This window comes from Primulina tabacum, chromosome 2 (assembly GCF_025594145.1).
Source record: "Primulina tabacum isolate GXHZ01 chromosome 2, ASM2559414v2, whole genome shotgun sequence".
NCBI classification, from domain to species: Eukaryota; Viridiplantae; Streptophyta; class Magnoliopsida; order Lamiales; family Gesneriaceae; genus Primulina; species Primulina tabacum.
Genome location: NC_134551.1, coordinates 47,797,127 through 47,822,295, shown reverse-complemented (window position 1 = coordinate 47,822,295; position 25,169 = coordinate 47,797,127). Strand labels below are relative to the sequence as shown.

Sequence of the window (25,169 nt, the reverse complement as noted above, 5' to 3'; positions counted from 1 at the left end):
TTTGCTTGATATAATCTTGCAATAAGAATATTCATTCTAACAAGGATAAGCATTCCTACGTTATGAGAAAATAGAGATTCCACCTTGTTAATTTGGTATATTCATTTCTATTCTCCGGCTTTTATATATATATATATATATTATTTAAATATTATAATTATAATATGATTTGATTATTAAAAATAATTATATTTCATCCATTTTTCATTTTTTCTCATACCAATTATTGGAATATTATAGATATTTAATCTCATTTTCATTCTTATTTCATTTCAAAATCCATTATATTCTTACTTCCACCATATCAAATATGTCAGCTACGGGTAGTTTGAAACTTTCCGCGGCTGATTTATCCTCTCACCCGTTCATGTTTTTTAAAGCTTGAACACGAATTTATACTAACGCTCCGAAAATTTAAGAGTTCACGTGAACCACATGCATGCAATTATTAAATTCCTTGTATATTTTAATTAAATGTTTTAAATTGCATTAATTAATTATGTTGTGCATATTGACATGTTTAAAATATATTTTTCTACATGGTTGCATTAAAATGTATTTTTAAAGATTATTCGAGTTGCGATCGAGGAACGGAGACCGAGGGCTGAAAATTAGAAAATGATTTTTAAATAGTTGTTTTTAATTATTTAAAATATGATTGATGTTTTTTCTTATTTTTGAAAATAAGGGGTTTTGAGAAAATTTTATACGCCGGGACGTAAATTTTATCGGTGTTGGTTTTTCAACAAAAAATACGAACGTTTTGACAACCCGGCTAATAAATTCACAAACTTATTTTCACTAAAACTATTTTAATATTTTAATTAAATCTTAATTAAGACTAATGAGTCTAATTTAGGTGCTTATTGGGCCTAAGCTCAATTAAGGAGATAATTAAACTATATATTATGTAAACCCTCCCCACACCATCACACTTACACGCCACTTTTCAGAATTTGGCACCCCAATATCATCCAAATACACGGCACACAACACCACAATTTGAAGAAGAAAAATCGTGAAAGCTCAAGGAGGAATTCAAGCCAAAGGTCTTGCCCCGTTCTTCGAGATCGTCAACGGTTTTTTTTCGTGCGTTAAATACGCAAAGACACGCCATATTCTCTTTTTTCTCATCATTCACACCATAGTAATTATTTAAAATCGTTTTGCATGAAAAACAAGCCACACATCATAATATTTTCGCAACTATGCATACCCACGTTTTGAACTCGTGATTTTTCATCCAATAACATGATTATTATGTTGTCAAAGGGGCTGCCATGTCTTAGGATGTTAAGGGGCACGATTCACACAAGTTTTAGAGTCCTAACAACACACACAAAATGCTGCAACATGAGTGGAACAAAGCTGGAAACCATAGGGCGACAGGGTGTTTGAGGGGCACGATTTTGAGGGATTGGTTGCTTGGCTTGGGTTCGGCTGAGGCCAGGCCTAGGCTAGGATCATGTATGAGTCAGGGAAAGAGTCCTAGCCATGATAGGACTCGAATACCAGGGCAGGGAAGGAGTCCTAGCTCCAACCCGTGAGTTGCAAGGGAAGTTGCGCAGGTGGGTAGCTGGTGCATGGAACAAGGGGCTCGGCCTGGGGGCTTTGGACTTGGCTAGGTTAGGTCCTTAGGGTCCTAGGAGGGTGCTTGAGGGAATGGTTCAAGGTTGGGCTCGGTGGTTGGGGCCCTGGCAGCAAAAACGTGGGAAACGTGAGTTGTGGCAGCAAGATAGGCGAGGAGGCTGCTGTCTTGTTCAGGGGGTTCACTGCTCGCGGTCAGGGGTTGGGCTAGGCTTGGGTAGGGTCTAGGCGTGGTCCAGGGATGTTTAGGGCCAGGTGGGCTCGGTGGTGGCTCGGCTGGGAGACTCCTAGTTGGGTTAGGAGCCCTAGACATGCAAGGAAGCACACACACACACACACACACACACATGCAGAAACATGGGTCGAGTTCCAGCAAGTGTTTGTGCGGGACATGTATGGTTTTACGGGCTGGGCTTGGTCAGGAGGGTCCATAGATGGGTTGCCTAGGTTATGGCTCAAGGTGACTCGGGCGTGGCTCGAGTAAATTGGGAGATGGCTCGGTGTGTTCGATAAGGTGTCTATTTCGAAAATTAAAAGGCTAAAAATGAATCCATGGGTCCACGGGGGTGGATCATGACTTGGAAGGGTAGAATAAATACTAAAAATGTTATGTTTAAAGTTTGGGATCAAAATAACGAGTTTTGGAATTTTCTGGGATTTAATCGCCGCACGAAACGCTAATTAACGAATTAATTGAAACGCCTATTTTTAAAATTTATAAAATTATGAAAAATTATATTTAAGCTTAAATAATTATTAAAAATCTAAGTTTTTAATTTGAAAATTTTATATTAAGTTTTGATTTAATTCGAGATTAAAATGCATTAATACGTCACATTTAAAGATTAATTTAAAAATCCTCGATTTAAGCTAAATAAAAACATGAGAAAATTCTTGTAGGCTTAAATAATTATTTGAGTCATGTTAGAGTCAATGAAATTAAGAAAAAGTCAAAACGGTCATTTTACACCTAGAAATTAGTAAACGTCATGGCAGTTTTCTGATTGCTGTTTATATGCTAATATGATTATTTTAAATGTTTATGAATTTTTATGACATGGATTTAAAATGTTTACGATTTATTATGTCAAAATGTTATTTTATAAAGTTATGATTTATGATTTTAAGTTATGTTAAAGATATTTTTACGATTTTTTATTTATGTTTGCGAGTGGTTTTGAGAGGTTATAGTTTGGGCTATACTTTTCAAATAATGTTTTTAGGTTAGTAAAACGTTTGACGATTCTATGCTTTAAAATATTTTCATTTGGATTTTTAAATGTTAGTTGGATGTTAATTTTTAAAATGATGTCAAAAATATTTTATACAAATATGTAAAGTTCGGCCGATGATATGTAATGTTTAAAAAAAATTCTAATACGTTTTAAGAAAACGAGTAGCAAACGTTTCATATACTGGATGTAATAATTTTTTTAACAAAACTGTATCATATTTTTCCTTTTTATTTTTTACGTAATCATTAATATTCTCCAACTTATAATAAATCTAAGAATTATTCAATTATTAAATGATACAATAATCTAAAATATTATATTTTCGAATCCAAAGATACTTAACTAAGACTTGTTAAAAAAATTAATTCAAATATATACTATTATTGTCGGTGTAATTCCCTTTGGCCCTGCCCGAGTTGATCAAAGATAGATCTAACGGTTTATTTCATCCTACTCATGTGCGCATTGCCCCCATGATAGGATGGATGACCAAGATTTGCCCATGCATATATAGGACCCATTTTTTTTTTTAATTGTATGTGTAGCAAGATCTTACCCGTTAAAATGAAGTGAGGGTAGTGCCCATATAGGTAGGATCTCATTAACCAGATCTAACTATACTAAAAAATAAACCCCAAAATTTTCGTGGTCACGAAAATACACATACTAATATCATATAATTAGGAAAGAATCTAAATTCCAGGATATGTCCGAATTTACAGAAGTTCCATACGGATCATCACAAATCTGGTTACAAATCACATATTTGAAGTAACTTTCCTAACTAGAGTCCTTATATCATAAGATAAACATTTATTTTTGTAATGCTCGGTCACTCTTACAAATGATTTTAATTGTTGAACCTAATTTATGCCATGTAATAATATGTTTATGCTAGTTGTGATAAATGAATTGTTCATAAAGTTATGTCCATGACAGTTGACATGACAAGGATGAGTAATGAGTTGTTTATGTTGTGTTGAATATGTCATTAGATTTTTACGGAGCACTCGACCTTATAACTAATCGTATACATGTCCCTGTACATGACGAAATTAATATTAGCGTCATAATTTATGGAACTAGGAGACTTTAAAGATTGAGAGTTCGAACAATTCATGGGGTAAATTTGTGGTGGAAAACATAAGGGCGGCAAAAAACACAATTTTTTGTAACTTGGACAAAATCACAGGAGCCCCAACACAAAAATATTCCCAACTCGAGCGCGAAAACCCCGTCTCTTTAAATATCCAAATAAGCTCCACAACTTGATTCGCTCACATATTGCTATCACTCATCATTAATTATTAATCACTCTTAGGTTTCGTATGCGTAGTGACCCATGTTTTATTTTGAATAAAATATTACTTAATCATGATTAAGATGTCATTACTTAAGCAAATCAAAAAATTTATTTAGTTAGTTCGAAACCACCGAAGAGCAGATCGGAACTACTAACTGTTGGAATTTTGATGCTTAATGAATGAAAATTAAGCAAATAAATCAATGTGTTTGATTGGAAAAATTTGAAACGAAGAACGAATCTTAATTCACGAATATGAAGTTCGATGGTTCTGAATTAAACTCGAAACGAGTTCTTCGAATGTTGAAATAACTTCAAACGAGTAGTCGGAACATGTAAGTGACGGAAACGAAAAAAAAATTGTTCTGTGAACAGTGCCCGGCTTGCGGCTGCACACGGATCTGCGCGCGCCTGCCGAGTGCCGACCGCTGCCGAGAGCGCTCGGCAACGCGCGGGCGCGAGCACCTGGACGCGCCCCTTCGCTTTTTTTCGTGTCTCTTCGAGTTTTTCTGATATTTTTCCATTCCCTTGGCATTGTTTGATGATTGTGGTCAGTTACAATGGCCAAGGGACATCCCTATGAATGAAAAACATTAAATGTTTGATTTATTGAAAATAAAAAATACATACACAACATAACATCTTTTTGCATCTTTTTCTTCTTCCTTCTTCAACAAGAGAGAGTTCATTCATTTCCTTGTGATAGAACTTGAATATTTGAGTGCTCATTATTCAAGTGTTGTAGTTGTATCTTGGGAGAAGATTGCCACAAACCTCTAGCACATTGTGAGGGGCAAATTCTTCTTAAGGACAAAGAGTTCAACATTTGCCTCTACAAAGCCATTCATTTATTTTCTTCTTGCTTCTCCTCTCATATTTGAATACCACAATCAACAATCTTAAGAAGAATTTTGGATTTTTGATCATTTGCAAGAAGAATATCAATGGCATCATCATCTACAACACCACATGCAACCGTTGCACAAGGAGAGAAACCAGAAAAGTTTTCTGGTTCAGATTTCAAAAAATGGCAACAAAAGATGCTCTTCTATCTCACAACCTTGAGTTTATCAAGGTTCTTGAAGGAGGATCCTCCCACCGTTGCTGAAAACGAAACAGATACCAACATGAGGGCCCCTTTGAATGCATGGAACCAAAGTGATTTTCTATGCAAGAACTACATCCTCAATGGACTTGACAATGTATTGTACAATATGTATTGTCAAGTCAAGACCGCCAAGGAACTTTGGGATATGCTTGATAAGAAATACAGGGCGGAGGATGCGGGTTTGAAGAAGTTCATTGTTGGAAGATTTCTAGAATACAAGATGATGGATTCAAAATCAGTCATGAGTCAAGTGCAAGAATTACAACTTATCTTGCACGAGATTCATGCGGAAGGAATGAGTTTAAGCGAATCTTTCCAAGTTGCTGCTATGATCGAGAAACTCCCTCCGTTATGGAAGGACTTCAAGAATTATTTGAAGCACAAACGAAAGAAGATGGGATTGGAGGATCTCATTGTGAGATTGAGGATAGAAGAGGACAACAAGAGCACCGAGGCCAAGGCAAGTAAAATGGCAGCAATGGTGAACATTGTTGAATCGAGTTTTCAAGGGAAGAATAGGAAGTTTGAGAAGCAACCACAACAAGGCCAACAACCACCAAATAATAAGAAATTCAAAGGCACTTGTTATAACTCCGGAAAACCAAATCACATGGCCAAGGATTGTAGGAAGCCAAAGAAAGGAAACCCTCAAGCCAATGTAGTTCAAGAAAGGTCGGTACCATTTGATTTTTCTCAACTTGATTTGTCTGCAGTTATTTTGGAAGCAAACTTGGTTGAAAACTCCAATGAGTGGTGGGTTGATACTGGAGCAACTCGACACATATGCTCCAATAAAGGGATGTTCTCCACATACCTTCCATTGACCGGGAGAAAACTATACATGGGGAACTCCGCTACATCTGAGGTGGTGGGCACCGGCAATGTAGTACTGATGATGACATCGGGTTTGGAAGTAACCCTTGTTGATGCACTTCATGTACCGGATATAAGAAAGAACCTCGTGTCGGGGTCTCTGTTGGTCAAACACGGGTTTAGACTAGTATTTGAGTCTAATAAGGTTGTATTGACAAAGAATGGTCGTTTTATTGGAAAAGGATATCTCGATGAGAACCTTTTCAAGTTGAATGTAATGGCTATACGCCAAAATGTTGTTGAAAGTAATAAAGACAAAAGTTCTATTTACTTGCTTGAGTGTTCTGATTTATGGCATGTTCGTTTAGGACACGTAAATTTTAATACCTTGCAACGTTTAATGAAACTTGAATTATTGCCTAAACACAACGTTGATCCAACACAAAAATGCGAGATATGTGTTGAAGCAAAAATGACCAAAGCGCCTTACCACTCGATTGAAAGATGTACAACTCCTCTAGAATTAATACACACCGATCTTGGTGATTTAAAGTTTGTACAAACTAGAGGAGGGAAAAGATACTACTGTGACATTCATTGATGACAATACAAGGTACTGTTACGTATATCTTTTTAGGTCGAAAGATGAAGCTCTTGAAGCATTCAAAAGTTATAAGAGCGAAGTTGAGAATCAACTAGGCAAACAAATAAAGTGGGTTCGAAGCGATAGAGGGGGCGAATACGGAGCACCGTTTGATGAATTCTGCACATCTGTGGGTATAATTCATGAAGCGACTGCTCCTTATTCACCACAATCGAATGGTATTTCCGAAATAAAGAATCGAACTCTAAAAGATATGATGAATGCTATGTTAATAAGTCCAGGACCACCCCAAAACTTGTGGGGGGAAGCAATACTATCGGCTAATCACATTCTGAACAAGATACCCCACCAGAAAAATGACAAGTCTCTTTACGAATTGTGGAAAGGTCATAAGCCTTCCTACAAGTACCTCAAAGTATGGGGGTGTCTAGCTAAGGTTGAAATACCAAAGCCTAAACAAGAGCGAATTGGACCAAAGACGGTCGACTGCATATTCATCGGATATGCACATAATAGTAGTGCCTATAGGTTTATAGTGCACAAATCTGAAAATGCAGAAATGAATACGGGCATGAAAATTGAGTCAAGAAATGCAGTCTTTTTTGAAAATATATTTCCTTGTAAAGAGATGAAAGAAAATGGTTATAGCAAGCGAAAACTTGAGATGGAGCATAAAGGTCAAGTACCTACACATGAGCCAACTCTAAATGAAAATGCTATACCATTGGAAGGCTCTTCAAAGGAGCAAGAGGCAAGAAGAAGCAAAAGGGCTAGAATCTCAAAGTTCTTTGGTCCAGACTTCCACACTTTTATGTTGGAGAATGAACCAAAGAACATACAAGATGCTCTGGCTAGCCCTGAAGCTCCTTATTGGAAAGAAGCCATCAACTCAGAAATGGACTCTATTTTGCAAAACCATACTTGGGAACTAGTGGATCTTCCACCAGGTACCAAGCCATTGGGATGCAAATGGATATTGAAAAACAAAATGAGAGTTGATGGAAGTATTGAAAAATACAAAGCCAGGCTTGTGACCAAAGGCTATAGACAAAGAGAAGGTCATGATTTCTTCGACACGTATTCACCAGTTTCAAGAATAACATCCATTCGCGTGCTCATTGCTATTGCAGCTTTGCATAACCTTGAGATACATCAAATGGATGTCAAAACGGCATTCTTAAATGTTGAACTTGAAGAAGAAATATATATGGAGCAACCTGAAGGCTTCATACTTAAAGGAGAAGAAAGAAAGGTCTGTCGTTTAATTTAGTCGCTATATGGACTTAAACAAGCGCCCAAGCAGTGGCACGAAAAATTTGACAAGGTAGTATTGTCAAATGGATTTAAGATTAATGAGTGTGACAAATGTGTTTACATTATAGGCACTCGAGAATTTTATGTGATAGTATGTCTATATGTGGATGACATGCTAATAATGGGGAATAACCAAGAGTTGATTAAGGGTACAAAGAAAATGTTGACAAAACATTTTGATGTGAAAGATATGGGTATTGCTGATGTAATTCTAGGGTTTAAAATCTTTAGAAATCCAGAAGCAATAGTCTTATCTCAATCTCGTTATGTAGAAACAGTGTTAAAGAAGTTTAACGCTTATGACTTTACCCCAGTAAAAACGCCTTTAGACGTGAATGTCCATTTGGCGAAGAATCGTGGAGAAACAGTTTCTCAACTGGAATACTCCAAAATTATTGGAAGCCTTATGTATATCACTAATTGTACTAGACCTGACATCGCTTGTGCGGTTAACAAGTTAAGTCGGTTTACAAGTAATCCTAGTGATGCACACTGGAAGGCATTGACAAGGATGCTTAGATATTTAAAGCACACCTCAGAATATGGACTAAATTACACCAGGTATCCGGCAGTACTTGAAGGATATTGTGATGCAAATTGGATTTCTGACACCAATGACTCCAAATCCACCAGCGGTTATGTATTTATCAATGGTGGAGGAGCAGTCTCTTAGAGGTCATCGAAACAAACTTGCATTGCTAGATCTACTATGGAATCGGAGTTCATAGCGCTAGATAAAGCTGCAAAAAAAGCTGAATGGCTTCGCAACTTTTTAGAGGACATTCCATATTGGACAAGTCCAGTGCCAGCAATCTTGATACATTGCGACATTCAGTCGGCAATTGCAAGGGTACAAAACAATATGTACAATGGTAAGTCTCGACACATTCGTCGAAGACATAATACTGTGCGACAGTTGATCTCTAATGGATTTATATCTGTTGATTATATCAAATCAAAGGATAACTTAGCGGATCCGCTTACAAAAGCATTAAATAGAGATCAAATGTACTGTCTATTAAGAGGAATGAGTTTAAAACCTACCTTTTCATAGTGGCAACCCAACCTTGTTGATTGGAGATCCCAAGATCTTGGTTCAATGGGACAACTAAGTTATGAAAACTTGAGGAATCACTCCTCATTCCTAAGACGATGAGTGAAGTTGCCTACAAAGGTAGTGAGGTTAAGTATTGTACTTTTAATGATTCTGTAGCTTAAAAAGCAGGGTAAGTAGGATACCCTTTTACAAAGAGTTCACCTATGTACGTGTGAGGACGGGCCGCCTCGATGAAACACGTATGAAGCCAAGATGTGTTTCATGGCCAAAACGGACACAACCGATAAAACAAAATGGAAATGGAAGGAAGGTTATCATGTGGGTACAGTTGTTTGGTTTTACATGAACCGCCAAGAAGTTCAAGACATCAAGTTCACTTCGTGGCCTAGTAAATCCGATTGTATTCCACTAGGACAGGTTCAAAGCCAAAAGCTACCTCTCCTGATGTGATAATTTTTCGTATATACTCTCTCTTATGAATCACGAGCATTCATGAATTAATTTCATTCATGTGGGGGATTGTTGGAATTTTGATGCTTAATGAATGAAAATTAAGCAAATAAATCAATATGTTTCATTGGAAAAATTTGAAACGAAGAACGAATCTTAATGAACGAATATAAGTTCGATGGTTCTGAATTAAACTCGAAACGAGTTCGTTGAATGTTGAAAGAACTTCAAACGAGTAGTTGGAACATGTAAGGGACGGAAACGAAAAAAAAATTTGTTCGGTGAACAGTGATGAACAGTGCCGGGACCGCAGCCGCGCGCGCACCTGCCGAGTGCTGTCGAGCGTGCTCGCGCGCTCCTGCAGAGAGCGCTCGGCAGCGCGCGGGCGCGGGCGCGTGGACGCGCCCCTTCGCATTTTTTCGTGTCTCTTCGAGTTTTTCTGATGTTTTTTCATTCCCTTGGCATTGTTTGATGATTGTGGTCAGTTACAATGGCCAAAGGACATCCCTATGAATGAAAGATCATGTCTTTTCACATGAAAAATATTAAATGTGTGATTTATTGAAAATCAAAAATACATACACAACATAACATTTTTTTGCATCTTCTTCTTCTTCCTTCTTCAACAAGAGAGAGTTCATTCATTTCCTTGTGATAGAACTTGAATATTTGAGTGCTCATTATTCAAGTGTTGTAGTTGTATCTTGGGAGAAGATTGCCACAAACCTCTAGCACATTGTGAGGGGCAAATTCTTTTTAAGGAGAAAGTGTTCAACACTTGCCTCTACTAAACCATTCATTTATTTTCTTCTTACTTCTCCTCTCATATTTGAATACCACAATCAACACTAACTAGATTGAAACATTCGAACGGATATAAAAACATTCGAACGGATGCTCAGAACTTTCGAAGTATCACATCAAATGAGCATAGACAAGTAGGAGTTCGGAGCTTTCGAAGGAGAGATCGGAGCGTCCGAACATTGAGGTGTCAAACCTAAGATGACACTTAGAGTTCGAAACGTCCTAACTCGGTCTTTAAATTGGGCACTCGGGATTCAGAATTTTCATATCTTGTGCATGCCTTTCTCTCGAATTTAGTCTATATTGTGAGCATTTCTAGCCGTTTCCAAAGTGTGTACGAGTTGCGTATAGCTCACAGAGTAAGCGGTGACTCGAGGATCGAGCCGTGAGGCTATCAACCCCAGAGGGTTGACGACAGACGAAAGTATGATTTGATGGCCTTTGTTATAATTCGGGGATAATGCTTACGACATGATAAGTCGTTGATTTATAATATTTAGAATTCGCAAGTAGACATTCATGTTACTTCAGACCAATATAGATGTACGTAAGTACTGACTACATATCCAGTTGAATATAGATGCTTATGTGTTGCATTTTACTTTTCATATTATTTATGATGATTTCATGTTTCGTAAGCACTGACTACATATCCAGTTGAATATAGATGCTTATGTGTTGCATTTTACTTTTCATATTATTTATGATGATTTCATGTTTCGTACTTATGATTCGTATTATTTATGATGATTTCATGTTTCGTAGACTTGTGATATTACTCTGATTATGTTTAATTAAGTTCGTTATTGCATGTTAGAAAATGTTTAATGAAGATGTGCAGGGTAAATGCGCTACGATTCGAGCAATGACTTAAAAATCTTAGGTGCCATGCCAAAAACATATCTCGTGTCCTAACTTCGTCTGCACAGACCCGTCCCCTAGCCCTGACCGACCGGCATCGTGAAGTTAAAAAGATTTGGTTAACCGTACCGAACTCGATATAATTTTTTGTTACATCATAATTGATTGCATTTAAGATTTATCCTCGCTCTAATCGGATGAGTTTATTTTATACCTGGAATAACATTCTTTCTATTTTCAATAACTTTACCAACTATTAAAAATCAATTATCCAGGTGAACAGTTTTATGAAAGCCAATACCTAAGTGGGTGCGTTCCTCAAGGCCCATTTGATCTGAATGTAATCTTTGCTGTAAAATGGGCTGCAACAAAACGGGCTTTTATCATTGAAATTGAACCGTTTTTAAGGCCCAAATTTTATCATTGCTATTTTTTTTTCCATTTAGTATGTATTTCTTATTTCAATTTAATTTTCTTAAACTTGGTTTTGCGGTATTTTTGATGAATTTATTTATTTAACATTTTATTTGGACGATTTAGTTCAACATCTTATTATTACTATTTTTTTAAAAATTTTTAAGTGATTTTTTATATGACTATCTTCTTCTTTTTTTTATTATTTATCACTATTAAAATAATTTTAAAATACAAATGGAAGTTAACTTCCATTTATCCCACAAAATAAAAGTTCTACCAAATAAAAATCACCTAAAACTGTCCATATTTGCATTAAACATTCTAACAATCCCTCCATTATGGCACCAAGTTATTGCATGCGTATAATTTTTATTTTATATCTTCAATTTAACTAATCTTTTTTTTTTTTGAGTTTTTTTAAAACTATCTAAAATAAACTATCATAATAATATAATCAAATTCAATAAACTAAAATTAAAAATTTTAAACACATCTTAGACACTACTAAAAATATTTCATTAGAAAACCAAAAAAAAAATACTTTCATTCAAATTGCAACATCTAAATTCAACCATTTCTTACTTATTTATCATCAATGAAATACTTTCTTAATTTCATCATCACGAGCTCCACTTCTCTTCCTCATTAATTAGGTTTCCTTTCCACTTTATTTCTTCGAGTCAAAAAGAAATTTGAGTGGTGTTCGGGAAAAAAGCATGCAAGTAAATAAAGACCAAACACTTTCTAAATACAATTGAACCCCATTAAATTTTGAACGAAAATTGACCATTTAAGCACCAATATTCAAGAAAGTTTTAAATATCAATCTAACTTATTTCTTTGGCGATAATTAAACTCCAAATTTTGGTCTTAGTTTGGATTTATAATGGCAATTTCAAAAAGTGCGACGACCACTAACAAAAATTTCGTAGGACAAGTAAATTTAGGTTGCAAATTTTGGTAATAATGGCTCCCACTCCATTAAAATGCAAGTAGCCGTTGTCTAATAACATTGCCAACAAAGTATCCTAGAAGACATTTCAACAGTTTACTTCATTTAATGTCATTCACTAACTTATTGAAACCGGAAAAAGAGAATGAAAAAAAATCACTACATTTTTTTATTTATTAAAATTCTTCGTAATTAATATGTATCATTACGTATACATGTAAATTGTAAATTTGAATTTTATCATCTTAATTTTTTAAAATTACAAAAATATATTTTGAAATTCATCGATACAAATGCAACTTAACTTAAGATCAATGACATTCTCTAACGTTACTAAATCTCGAGATTGTTAAACCCCTTTCATTGATTTATTAAATCTTAATATTTTCAAATCTCGAACGCACACGTCTTTGTTCTTGCGTGTTTTCAGAGGTTCATCTTCTTAAAGATTTCACAGAGGTGATGTAAAACAAGATTTTAACTATATTCACATTCATGTCAAAGCAAGATGAAGAGTATAATGTAATGTCCGACTGTCGATCCATCAAATGGCATAATCTATCGGATCACACACAAAACATCAAAGTCAAGATTCCTTGCTCACTCACAGCTATAACCCCATTGGCCAATCCCTCTTTTCCCACTCAGTTTCCTCATGTCGATCAAATTATTATAATATTATTAAGAATAATAATTCATAATACTATCTTAAAACGAAAATATATATTTTTATAGAAATTTAATCTACAAATTAGGAGCAAAGGAATTTGAGGAGAAAAAAGGACGACGCAGAAGCAAAGATGACATTTTTTTTCCTTCCAAATTTCATGTTATAAAAAAATTGGTGAAATGCCACACGAGTTGACTCACTCATCCTGTCATCCATCCAAAATCATAAATTAAAAATTGAAAAAAGAAAATGAAACTCACTCAAGAATCAACTCCGTTAGGATGTGAGGTTAGAGGAAACAATGGTAGAAGTTTGGGCTCTGAGTCCCTCGGGGTATTCACTGGCGAAGGGTGCATGTAAAATCCCTTTTCCTTGATTGCTTTATCCTCTGCTTCCATATTCAAGCTACTATCACAACTGTTGGTACCAGTTCCCCTGTTAAACGGGTCGGGTATCAGAGGGGTGATCGGGCTGAGGACCAGCGACGGGAAATCGAGAATACTGGGTGATAGGATTTCAGGAGTTCCGTTCCGAGGCGAACCCGAGTATCCGGATAAGAATCCGGGTCTACCGTTGACCATACCCGGGCACAACGGGCTGATCTTCAGGTTCTTGAGGCTGTTTCTGCGCTCGAAGAGCTTATCTTTCCTTGTCCCTGTCTTGATTGGTGGGATCGAGCTTCTCACGGGGTCCGGTCTGGAAGCCATTCGGGTCGTCTCTGCCGACCCAGTCAGCATTTGAACCACTTGTTTGAAGGAGGAGGTGTCGGCTTGGACGAAGGTGGTCGGGTACGGATTGTTGGGTTCGGATCTGGTGTTGAAGCCATTGCTGGTTGGGCTGTTGAATCCATGAGAATTAATTAGAGATGGGTTTTGGGTTTCTTGGATTTTCATCGAAATTTCCATCGATGGGTCAGGTCTGCCTGGAGCAAAAAGGTGGGGTTTGCTTTTGGAGAAACTGAAGTGAGAGTATTTAGGGTTTGTTTCATCCTACCCGTGCAGGCACTCTGCACGGGCAATGAACGGTGCGGATCACTCCACATGAGTGATCCGGGCCCACCTTCATGTAAAAAAAAAAAAAAAATTGGCTCGAAAAAATCCGAGCCGTTGGATCGACCCCTGCAGGCAGTGTCCGCAGGGGTAGGGTCGACCGAACCGAGTATTTAGGGAGTTCACGAATATCTCTCTGGTTTAGAGAGAAAGTGTCGAAGCGATCTCTGGCGCGTGATATACAAGTTACCATGGTAAAATCAAAAATGGTTTGAAAGTCGGCAGGTGTGATGAACACGTGCGTTGACGGAGACTGGGGCTGGAGAAAAGTCCAACTGGAGCCAGAGAATTGGCTGTGATTGGGAATTTCAGACCAGGAGATGGTGGGGTCGAGAGAGAAAGAAGAAATTGTCAAAACAACTTTGAATATTTGGCATTGACTTGGAAAATTGCCAATTTAATTAGACTTCGCTAAGTGTAACTATCGGGAAGGAAAAAAAAAAACCCTTCCTTTTATGTCCAGTTTAAACATTTAACTCATGCATTAATATAACAACATTAATCGAGTATATATAATAAAATATAAGTCAAGTTTCCATGCTCGAGTCGAGTTTTACATCGTTCATTTTAATATTTATTAAAATCTAAGATGAAGATTATGACTTTGGTCATTTAAGAAAATAAACTTTCTATTTTTGAAAAATGAGGGAAAAAAAACCAAAAAAAATATATACAATTCCGTAGATAAATGGGTTTCAAATTACAGTTTAAAAATGGTTGAATCAACCCTTGTCCACTTCTACTAATACAAACAAAACATGTAAATGGGATAACATATCTTGAAAATAGAGTAGCCAAATATGTGTCGTTGGTTGTGTTATTTTTCCAAGGACGAAAGTGATCGGAGGAGTCTGGACAAATGGGACCACATTATATTATATATATATATATTCTAGAGTTTGAAAATAAAATTGGAATTTTTAAAGCTAGAGTGTCTGGTAAATAAGTGATTTTATTTAATAACACATAAAAAAATACACAAAAAATCATTTGATAACGTCTCATATGTTAATTTTTTGAGATATATCTCTATCCTGACACGATTCATAGAAAAAAATTACATTTTATGTTAAAAGTTTTGCTTTTCAGTTTAAATATTGATTGGATTGAACTGTCGCACGATAATAGAGTTGTGAGACCGTCTCAAAGAGACTTACTCAAAAAAATACTCCTAATTGGATAACACACATCTCTCTCTTAATAAATTGTAGTGTCCAAATATATTTTCATTTATTTATTTAAAATACCATAATTATTTTTAAAGAAACAAAATCGCCATGGGCAGTAGCTTTGAGATTTTGACTACATTAAGCAGATTATAACACAAAATCTGAGGTTAAGAAACATATCAACTGATTTTGCAAATAATTAATTTTTTAAGAAATCATAAATACTCTTCTATAATATTTATTTAAAATGAACTTTAATCCAACAGGCCGGAGAAGCCAATTGTAGAATTGAGTCCGGAATGAACCTCGGATACACTCTGGGTTGACCATAAAAAAAAAAAAAATACACGGGGACCTGAAATCGAGACAATTTCGTTTGATGAATTTCTTATCTGGATCACTCATTAAAAATATTATTTTTTTATTATAAACATAATTAGAGTTACTCGTCTTACGAAAAAAATATCAGTAGAACTATTCTAATATTATATACGGTCGTCATCAGGTCGTCAGCCGCTTAAAGTTGCAAAAATATTATGGAGTAATAATTAACACTCTCAAGCCGAATTAATTCCTACAAAAGGGGCCTTCCCAAGTTAATAGCCTGGATCAACAATCCTCAAAATTCGGCCATACCAAAATGTTCATTGAAGTCCATAATGACCTCATTAAATAGCAGGACATGTCCACAACAGTATCTGATGCGTCTAATAAGCAGACAACATTGGATCGTAGGTAGAACTAAAAAATTGCAGTTGGCGTAATTTCAATAGGAGGCGAACAACTCGATCCATGGTGAGTAGGTAAACATGGTTATGACTTATGAGATGCTAACATAATAAAGTAGTGTTTTTACGTTATATCTAATGGTCCTGTTTATAGACTCCATATGTCGAAATCAATTTTGGACTCATGGATTTTGCATTAAGATACTACGTACGCAATCGACGAACAGGAAAATCGTGGTTGGGATGGTCAGACAAGGCGATGGAGCTGGGTTTAAGCAAGTGTGATGGATGGGACTAACCGATATGGGTCTGATCATGTTTACTGAAGATAACTCGGAATGGAATCTTCTATAAATATATATAAACATCTTCTATTTTTACATTATTTTGTGAGCAAAGTTTGCTCCCAGATTAATGAATGCGTGATTATTGATTGATAATTCACTCAATGATCCATGGAATGAAATTTCTAACTGATTATGCTTGAATTATGATAAAATATAAATTATACATATTAATAAAAATTAGTTAAAACATATTTCATCTGGCAAAAATATTTTTATTTTTACTTATTTTTTTGTTTTGCGCTGTTGTAAATAAATTATATATATTAAATAGAATGCAGATAACATAAAGTGGAGTGTAAATAACATTAATCCCATAAAAAATCAACTGCGGACTAGTTTGATTGATCCTTTAACTAATCAAGAAGGAAGAGCAAAGTGATCACATGATCAAATTCGACACAACACGTTAGGAGGACCCAAGAGGCGCTTAAGCCGAATGGTCAGCGGCGCGCTATGCATTTCTTCCCAAAGACTCGATTGCATTCTAAAAACTATTAAATCAAATATCCGAAATGATTTTTCAATATTCCTACATGCGCTTTCTAGGTTAACCAATCGTGTTCTAAGATGCATGGTTTGGTGCATTGTTAAAGATCAACACGAGCCACAAACTTCCTTAGCCTCTCAGCTATCCTTGTAGCTCCATGTTCCGGCGTAGATCCTTCAATCTGTGAACAAATTAAATTAGAAGAGACCAAACAAGTACATTAATATTAACCGAAACCGATCCAAGAAACACAATCAATGTGGAAATGGTAAGTGGTGGACAGATAGGTGCTCGCAACCAGTGGCGGAGCCAGAAATATGGCTCTGCACGGGCTATAATTTTAAACTCTAAAATCTTGTATCATTTTAAATTGATATATTCGAGCTAATATCATATTATTTCAAAATTATACAAAATTTACATATAAATTTTTTTTAAAAAATTGGGCCACTCGGGCTAAAGCCCGAGTATAGGGCTATGTAGCTCCGCCCTATCGACAACCTCAATAAATGGAGCAGACAAGTTTGACAAAATAATTTAGTGGTTGGCAGAATTGACTAAATTTATCCGACGACGTGTTAAAAAAACGTTTTGACACGGACAAGGGGCTCTATAAATAGAGCTCCCCCTTCATTCTGAAATCATCCATTCTTCTAGTTTTCTCTCATCATATAGCATTTGAGTGTTTAGTTCTATAATATTTGTGAGGTATTTGTTCTCCTGTATTAAAAGAGTGTGTGTTCTCTTTGGAAACACAGTAAGTGAGTTGTATACCATAAAATATTATAGTGAAATTCTTTTCATCTTGCCCGTGGTTTTTACCCTAATAATTTTTATGGGTTTTCCACGTAAATCTCGGTGTCCAGTTTATTCTTTATTTTTTTGTTTTATTATCTCAAATTACGCACGTGGGACCAACAAGTGGTATCAGAGCCTTGGTTTAAAATTTCTTAAAATTTTGAGTATACTCCGTGGTTGCAGCCTAGACTGATCTTCCACACCAGAAAAGATTTTTTGAGATTTTTTTATTTAAGATGAGATTATTTTTTCTAGTCTACTAAAATTGTTGTAGACATAATGGCGGGAAGGTACGAGATAGCAAAGTTCAACGGAAGCAATTTTATGCTGTGGAAAATAAAGATACAAGCAGTTTTAAGAAAGGTGAATTGCTTGGCGGCTATTGGAGATAGACCGATGGAAGTTACGATGAAAAGTGGAATGAGATGAATGATAATGCCGTTGCCAATTTACACTTGGCTATAACTGACGAAGTTTTGCCAAGTATCTCTGAGATAAAAACAGCCAAAGTTATTTGGGATACTCTGACAAAGATGTACGAGGTCAAGTCCTTACCAACATGATTTTCCTAAAGAGAAGGCTTCATACTCTAAAAATGGCGGAATCCTCATCGATGGCCGACCATATCAACACACTAAATATTCTATTTGCCCAACTCACTTCCATGGGGCATAAAATAGGGGAAAATGAACGTGCAGAGCTTCTACTTCAAAGTCTACCAGATTCATATGATCAACTTATCATTAAATTACCAACAGTATTCTTATGGACTTTCTAAGATTCGACGATGTCTTAACTGCGGTTCTCGGAGAAGAAAGCCGGCGCAAGAATAAGGAAGACATGTTGGTAACTTCGAAACAGGCATAGGTTTTACCGATGATAAGAGGAAGATTTATGGACCGTGACTCCAGTGGGAGCCAAAGACGAGGTAGATCAAAGTCGAGAAGTAAGAAGAAAAATATTTACTGCTTTAAATGTGGCGGTAAAGGGCACTTCAAGAAAGAGTTTACGAGTATTGAAAAAGGTTCTCAAGGAAATGTGGCCAGTACTTCAGGCAGTGGTGAAATATTATTCAGCGAAGCAGCAACTGTTGCAGAAGGCAGGCACAAATTTTGTGACACATGGACTATGGATTCAGGAGCGACGTGGCACATGACATCTCGGAGAGAATGGTTTGATCATTATCAACCAGTCTCAGGAGGATCTGTATTCATGATAAATGATCAAGTCTTGGAAATCGGTGAGGTAGGTACTATCAAAATTAAAATGTTTGATGACACCATTCGCACCATACATGAGGTACGACTTGTGAAAGGACTGGCGAAAAATCTTTTGTCCTTGGGGCAATTGGATGGATGACATCGGGTGCAAAACCCATATCGAGAACGGGATCATGAAAATTGTGAAGGGCGCGCTTGTGATTATGAAGGCGGAAAAAGTTGATGCAAATCTGTATGTACTTTTGGGAGAAACACACAAAGAGGCAGAACTAGCTGTTGCACCAATTCGTTCAGGAGAAGAATTAACAGTGTTATGGCATAGAAAGCTCGGGCATATGTCAGAACGGGGGTTGAAAATTCTCTCAGAACGGAAGCTGCTGCCGGGATTTACAAAAGTGTCACTACCCTTTTGTGAGCACTGTGTTACCAGTAAACAACACAGATTAAATTTTGGCACTTCTACTGCCAGGAGCAAAAGCATACTGGAGTTGATTCATTCGGATGTTTGGCAAGCACCAGTTGTATCCCTAGGAGGAGCGAGATACTTTGTCTCGTTCATTGATGATTTCTCTAGGAGATGTTGGGTGTATCCAATCAAGAAGATATCAGATGTTTTCCAAGTCTTCAAAAATTTCAAAGCGCGGGCTGAACTTTATTCTGAAAATAAAATCAAGTATCTGAAGACTGACAATGGAGGAGAATATACCAGTGACAAATTTGATGCATTTTGTCAACATGAGGGCATCAAAAGACAATTCACGAGGGCTTACACACCTCAACAGAATGGAGTGGCGGAGCGGATGAACAGGACCTTGTTGGACAGAACAAGAGCTATGTTGAGGACTGCGGGTCTAGACAAGTCATTTTGGACGGAGGCAGTCAAAATCGCTTGTTATATTATCAATCGTTCTCCTTCAGTGGCGATTGATCTGAAGACTCCGATGGAGATATGGACCGGGAAGCCGACAGATTATTCTCATTTGCATACATTTGGAATTCATGTGTACGTTCTGTACAATGAGCAAGAAAGATCGAAGTTGGATTCGAAATCCAGAAAATGTATCTTCTTGGGTTATGCTGATGGAGTAAAGGAGTTTCGCTTGTGGGATCCTACTGTTCACAAGCTTGTCATTAACAGAGATGTTATCTTCGAAGAAGATAAAGTAAAGGGAGACAAATGCACATTGAATTCAGAAACTACTATATTTCAGGTGGAAAATAAAACGGACGAAGGTCAAGTTTCTGGTGAAGCAGCACCAGAGAACGAAGAACAAGAACATGTTGAGTATGAGGTTTCCAATGTGAGGCAGTCAACTCGAGACAGCAGACCACCAGTTTGGCTTCCAGATTATGTCACTGAAAGCAATATTGCATATTGTCTATTATCAGAGGATGGTGAGCCTTCGAGTTTCCACGAGGCTACTCAAAGCTCGAATGTATCCTTTTGGATGATAGCAATGTAAGAAGGGTTGGAGACATTAGACATAAATAAAACTTGGGATCTTGTTACACTACCACAAGGGAGAAAAGCCATTGGAAACAGATGGGTCTATAAGATCAAGCGTGATGGCAATAACCAAGTGGAGCGGTATCGTGCTAGATTGGTGGTAAAAAGGTATGCTCAGAAAGAAGTCATTGACTTCAATGAGATATTTTCTCCTGTGGTTCGGCTTACAACAGTCAGAGTGGTGCTGACATTGTGTGCGGTGTTTGACCTATATCTAGAACAGCTAGATGTGAAAATAGCGTTTCTTCATGGAGATCTTGAAGAAGAAATCTATATGCTCCAGCCAGAAGGTTTTGCGGAAATAGGCAAAGAGAACTTGGTTTGATGGTCGAAGAAATCTCTGTACAGTCTCAAACATGCGCCGAAGTGTTGGTACAAGAGATTTGATTCCTATATCATGAGCCTAGGATACAACAGACTGAGTGCAGACCCTTGTACATATTTCAAGAGGTCTGCTGATGATTATATTATTTTACTGTTGTATGTGGACGACATGTTGGTAGCAGACCCCAACAAAGATCAGGTCCAAGGATTGAAGGCACAGTTAGCTAGGGAATTTGATATGAAGGACTTAGGACCAGCAAACAAGAATCTAGGGATGCAAGTTCATCGAGACAGAAGTAGGAGAAAGATTTGACTTTCCCAGAAAAATTATGTGAAGAAAGTCTTGCAACGCTTCAACATGCAAGATAGCAAACTAATATCGACCCTTCTTTCTGTTAACTTCAAGTTATCCTCAGAGATGTGTCCTAGCAGTGAAGCAGAGAGAATGGAGATGTCTCGAGTACCATATGCATCAGCAGTGGGAAGTTTGATGTTCGCCATGATCTGTACAAGACCGAACATTGCTCAAGCAGTGGGAGCAGTTGGTCGGTATATGGCGAATCCTGGACGAAAGCATTGGAGCACTGTTAAGAGGATTCTTAGATACATTAAGGGTACCTCAAATGCTGTATTATGTTATGGAGGATCATATTTTACACTCAGGGGCTATGACGATTCAGATTATGCTGGTGATCCTGATAAAAGGAAATCTACTACTGGTTATGTGTTTACACTTGCAGGGGGAGCAGTAAGCTGGGTTTCAAAACTGCAAACTGTTGTGGTATTATCTACAACAGAGGCAGAATACATGACAGTTACTCAAGCTTGCAAGGAGGCAATATGGATTAAAAGGTTATTGGAGAAGATCGGACACAAACAAGAGAATGTTCCCTTGTTTTGTGATAGTCAGAGTGCCTTGCACATCGCAAAGAATCCAGCCTTTCATTCAAGGACTAAACACATTGGAGTCCAATTTCACTTTGTGCGAGAAGTAGTAGAGGAAAGATGATTGGATATGCAGAAGATCCATACAAAGGATAACATAGCTGATTTTCTAACCAAGCCAGTGAACACTGATAAGTTTGAGTGGTGTAGATCCTCAAGTGGTTTAACGGAAACGTAAGCAGCAGGAAATGACAAGATTGAAAGAATGTGTGGAGATGTGTTTGATTTTCAATCAAATCTCCAAGTAGAAGAAATGTCGACAAGCTCAATGGAGCAGACAAGTTTGACAAAAGAATTTAGTGGTTGGCAGAATTGACTAAATTTATCAGACGACGCGTTAAAAACGCGTCTTCACACGGACAAGGGGCTCTATAAATAGAGCTCCCCCTTCATTCTGAAATCATCAATTCTTCGAGTTTTCTCTCATCCTATAGCATTTGAGTGCTTAGTTCTATAATATTTGATAGTTTTGTTTTCTCTTGTATTAAGAGAGTGTGAGTTCTCTTTGGAAACACAGTGAGTGAGTTGTACACCATAAAATATTATAGTGAAATTCTTTTCATCTTGCACGTGGTTTTTACCCTAATAATTTTTAGAGGGTTTTCACGTAAATCTCAGTGTCCAGTTTATTCTTTATTTTCGGGTTTTATTATCTCAAATTCCGCACGTGGGACCAACATGCCCCTGCTCGCAACTATGGGTGGATTAAGTAGAGGATCTCGATCGTTTAGTCCATCTAAATGAATTACCTGCCCTGTTCTTACGATAGAGAGTAGAGCAACCAAGAATTCATATTAGGATATGAAATGAGAAACTTAAAAACAATAATAAGATTAAGGAACAAAAGGGTTATTCTATTTTTATGTAAAAACATAAAAGATTTAAAGATCAGGACCACTCCCACTCTCTTATAATTTCGCCATTGGATTTAGATAGGAGCATCACTCTCGACCCCTAATTTTCCTAGAATGATAATATTTTTCCTCTCTAGATAAAAAGTATATGCGTGCATTGAAAAGGAAAAAATCACTAAATATTTAAGCAATATCTCCACTTTGGAGTTCCTGGAAGCTCTGATCTAAGAAAGATCAAGACGATGTTAGTCCACGTACCTGGCAATGTATTGTATGGAATATCGCATTTTCTTGTACCGTGAAACTTGCGTTGGCAATCTCGGCATTTTCCTCTTGTAGCATTCTGATAGTTTCCCGAAACAGAAACTGACAGTTGAATCCAGTCATCAGAATCACCTCAAGAACAGAACCCATTAAGTTAACGTCGATTTCTAGTGGTTTAAAGCCTCCGTTGCTGGATCCCATTAACCAGTTTTTCTTCTGCTTAATTTTCTCCAAGTTCAATTCCAGCTTCTTGATGTAATTGGTAGCTACTTCCAGTTGATCCAGCAGCGAAACCGCTCCCTGTGAAATTTCATGATATGAACAAACGAGGTCGCATGATGCAAAGAAAATCATTAATTCAATCAGATGGAGAAAAGATAAATGAACTATGAACTGTATGTGATTGCGGTGGCACAATGGAGCTAAGCTTGGAGCACAGGGATTTCATCTGATATCTCCGGTTTTTCTCCACAGTTTTCCTGTCAGGTTTGGACGAACTAGGGTTTTGATCCATGATCAATAAATATATATCTATGAATTAGCTAGGGTTTTGATCCCACCCTAGTAATGTTTATATATATTTTCAAATCGGGAGTCTGCAGATAAAAGTGAACACAAAAGCATTACTGTGTACTATTATGATATTATTGGTTTTAAAGTAAAGCGGTATTCTTGAAGCTTTCAAGAAAGTGAATATGATGTAGGAAAGGCAATGTGTATTATTATTACATGAGAAAATAAAGTATTTTTGTGAGAGGAATTGTGAAGGGGTCCGCCGTTGTTTATCAGCGGGCGGGGACCGTTTAACCACGATTATCTAATTTTACAAAGGAAAAGGAAATTCTGAAATAACTGTACCATAGTTTATATTTTCTTGGCATTGACGGTATCCCGATGTAGGGGAGACAGCTCTGCTGCAGTCTGCACTGCACATTCTGGGCTCATGCATATCAACGGTTTTCACCCGGTGGGGATAGAATTTCCCCTTGATGTATTGGATTATAGTTGAAAGTGAAATAAACTTATGTGATTTACACTTTTTTCTGTACTAAATTTTGAAAGTTTGGTTTTAGTTATTTAATTTTGATTTTTTTGGTCGTATTTCACCAAATTCTGACATAATACCAGAGAATGTTGAGGCGTCATCGAAAAATGTCGACAATTCATCTAAAATTGCTGATATTTCTGATGTCACGTTAACAATTTGACTAAAATTACAAAACATAAATAAACTTACAGTGTGTTTGGTTCTTTCAAAATGTGAATTTGGATTTGGAAATTCAAGTATTTGAAATTCCATTTGATGTTTGGTTTAAAATTTAAAAAAGGTATTTACAAATCCATTTCTTGTTTGGAGAAAAAAGGATTCGAATTTGGAATTTTAAAATTTTACAAAGTTACCCTTAGAAATCATCTAAACATAAATAACCCAAAAAAATTTAGAAATTAATAATTATTCTCTGTTATTTGTGTATATAAATTCAAAAATTAATTATTATTTATTAATTATAGTGCATGTAAAATAATAATTAAAAAATATCAAACAAATTTAAAATATAAAAATTTAAATTCAGAAAAATTATTAATAAAGAAACCAAAACAATCTAAAATATCAGTAAATAACACACGAAATTTATAAAATTTAAACGAAACCTTTCAACTTCTAAAATAAGTTAAAAAGGAAAACAAAAGTCTAACATGTAAAAATTTTTTATGGAGAAAGTTGATCTATGAAGTGTTATATTGATATATTTTAGTTCACTCAGAATTTGTAAAATGATAAAATGAAAAGACAGGAGTACTATCCGACATAACAATTTAAAGTATTTCTAGGCCAAGAGAACTGTTAGAGTGCTTGAGTTACTGGAGAGAAATTTTTTTATAAGATCAATACAACCCAAAAAATAGAAGGAAAATAGAAGAAAGAGGAGCTTACAAAATGAATATCCATCCCCTTCTGGACAAGTTTAAAGACCTATATATTCTGTATGTGGGAGCTATTTATTTGAAGATTCAGACCACTTATCGCGATATATAGGAGAAGAAAGTTGAGCTTGATTGACTATTTTGATTGAGATTTTATCACGCAAGTCGACTCGTACCATACCTCCAGTTTTGATACTCACAATGCAACAATCTACTTAGTCTCAGCTAGGAGATATCATCATATATATAAGTAAAACAGAATCAGTTCTATTAACAGTATCCCCTTTAATTTATTTTCATTATGTGGATTATTAATATATATATTTTGCTTTTTCAAAAGCATGCAACACATTTGTGTCTTCCTAGATGTTGCCCT

At 36.3% G+C, this 25,169-nt stretch overlaps 3 protein-coding genes across 5 annotated transcripts; 1 reads left to right on the top strand and 2 right to left on the bottom strand.

The window, feature by feature from the left end:
- The first annotated feature begins 8,085 nt into the window (after positions 1–8,085).
- Positions 8,086–8,637, top strand: LOC142537798 (secreted RxLR effector protein 161-like). The gene has a single exon (XM_075643291.1). The coding sequence runs from the start codon at positions 8,086–8,088 to the stop codon at positions 8,635–8,637; it is 552 nt and encodes a 183-aa protein (XP_075499406.1).
- A 4,652-nt stretch (positions 8,638–13,289) lies between these two features.
- Positions 13,290–14,148, bottom strand: LOC142537974 (VQ motif-containing protein 4-like). Its single transcript, XM_075643425.1, has one exon. The coding sequence runs from the start codon at positions 14,078–14,080 to the stop codon at positions 13,436–13,438; it is 645 nt and encodes a 214-aa protein (XP_075499540.1). The 5' UTR covers positions 14,081–14,148; the 3' UTR covers positions 13,290–13,435.
- Positions 14,149–16,764: 2,616 nt separating this feature from the next.
- LOC142537972 (transcription factor bHLH162-like) lies at positions 16,765–24,987 on the bottom strand. 3 transcript variants are annotated; one of them, XM_075643424.1, is made up of 3 exons: positions 24,804–24,987; positions 22,862–23,167; positions 16,765–17,136 (listed from the first exon to the last, which is right to left on the bottom strand). In XM_075643424.1, exons 1-3 carry the CDS (start codon positions 24,816–24,818, stop codon positions 17,056–17,058), a joined length of 402 nt encoding a protein of 133 aa, XP_075499539.1. In that variant the 5' UTR covers positions 24,819–24,987; the 3' UTR covers positions 16,765–17,055. The 3 variants fall into 3 exon arrangements, with proteins under 3 accessions (XP_075499539.1, XP_075499537.1, XP_075499538.1); XM_075643422.1 differs by lacking the exon at positions 24,804–24,987 and adding an exon at positions 23,255–23,619 and having other exon boundaries at positions 22,862–23,163; XM_075643423.1 differs by lacking the exon at positions 24,804–24,987 and adding an exon at positions 23,262–23,612.
- Positions 24,988–25,169: the final 182 nt, after the last annotated feature.

What these genes read in the sequence shown, in the direction of transcription:
- LOC142537798 (XM_075643291.1), top strand. Translation starts at nt 8,086, where the DNA reads ATGGGGAATAACCAAGAGTTGATTAAGGGTACAAAGAAAATGTTGACA.
- LOC142537974 (XM_075643425.1), bottom strand. Translation starts at nt 14,080, where the DNA reads ATGGAAATTTCGATGAAAATCCAAGAAACCCAAAACCCATCTCTAATT.
- LOC142537972 (XM_075643422.1), bottom strand. Translation starts at nt 23,381, where the DNA reads ATGGATCAAAACCCTAGTTCGTCCAAACCTGACAGGAAAACTGTGGAG. An exon ending in GCAATCACATACAGTTCATA is followed by an intron (nt 23,164 to 23,254) that starts GTTCATTTATCT and finishes TTTCACAGGGAG; the next exon opens with CGGTTTCGCTGCTGGATCAA. An exon ending in TCCATACAATACATTGCCAG is followed by an intron (nt 17,137 to 22,861) that starts GTACGTGGACTA and finishes ATTTGTTCACAG; the next exon opens with ATTGAAGGATCTACGCCGGA.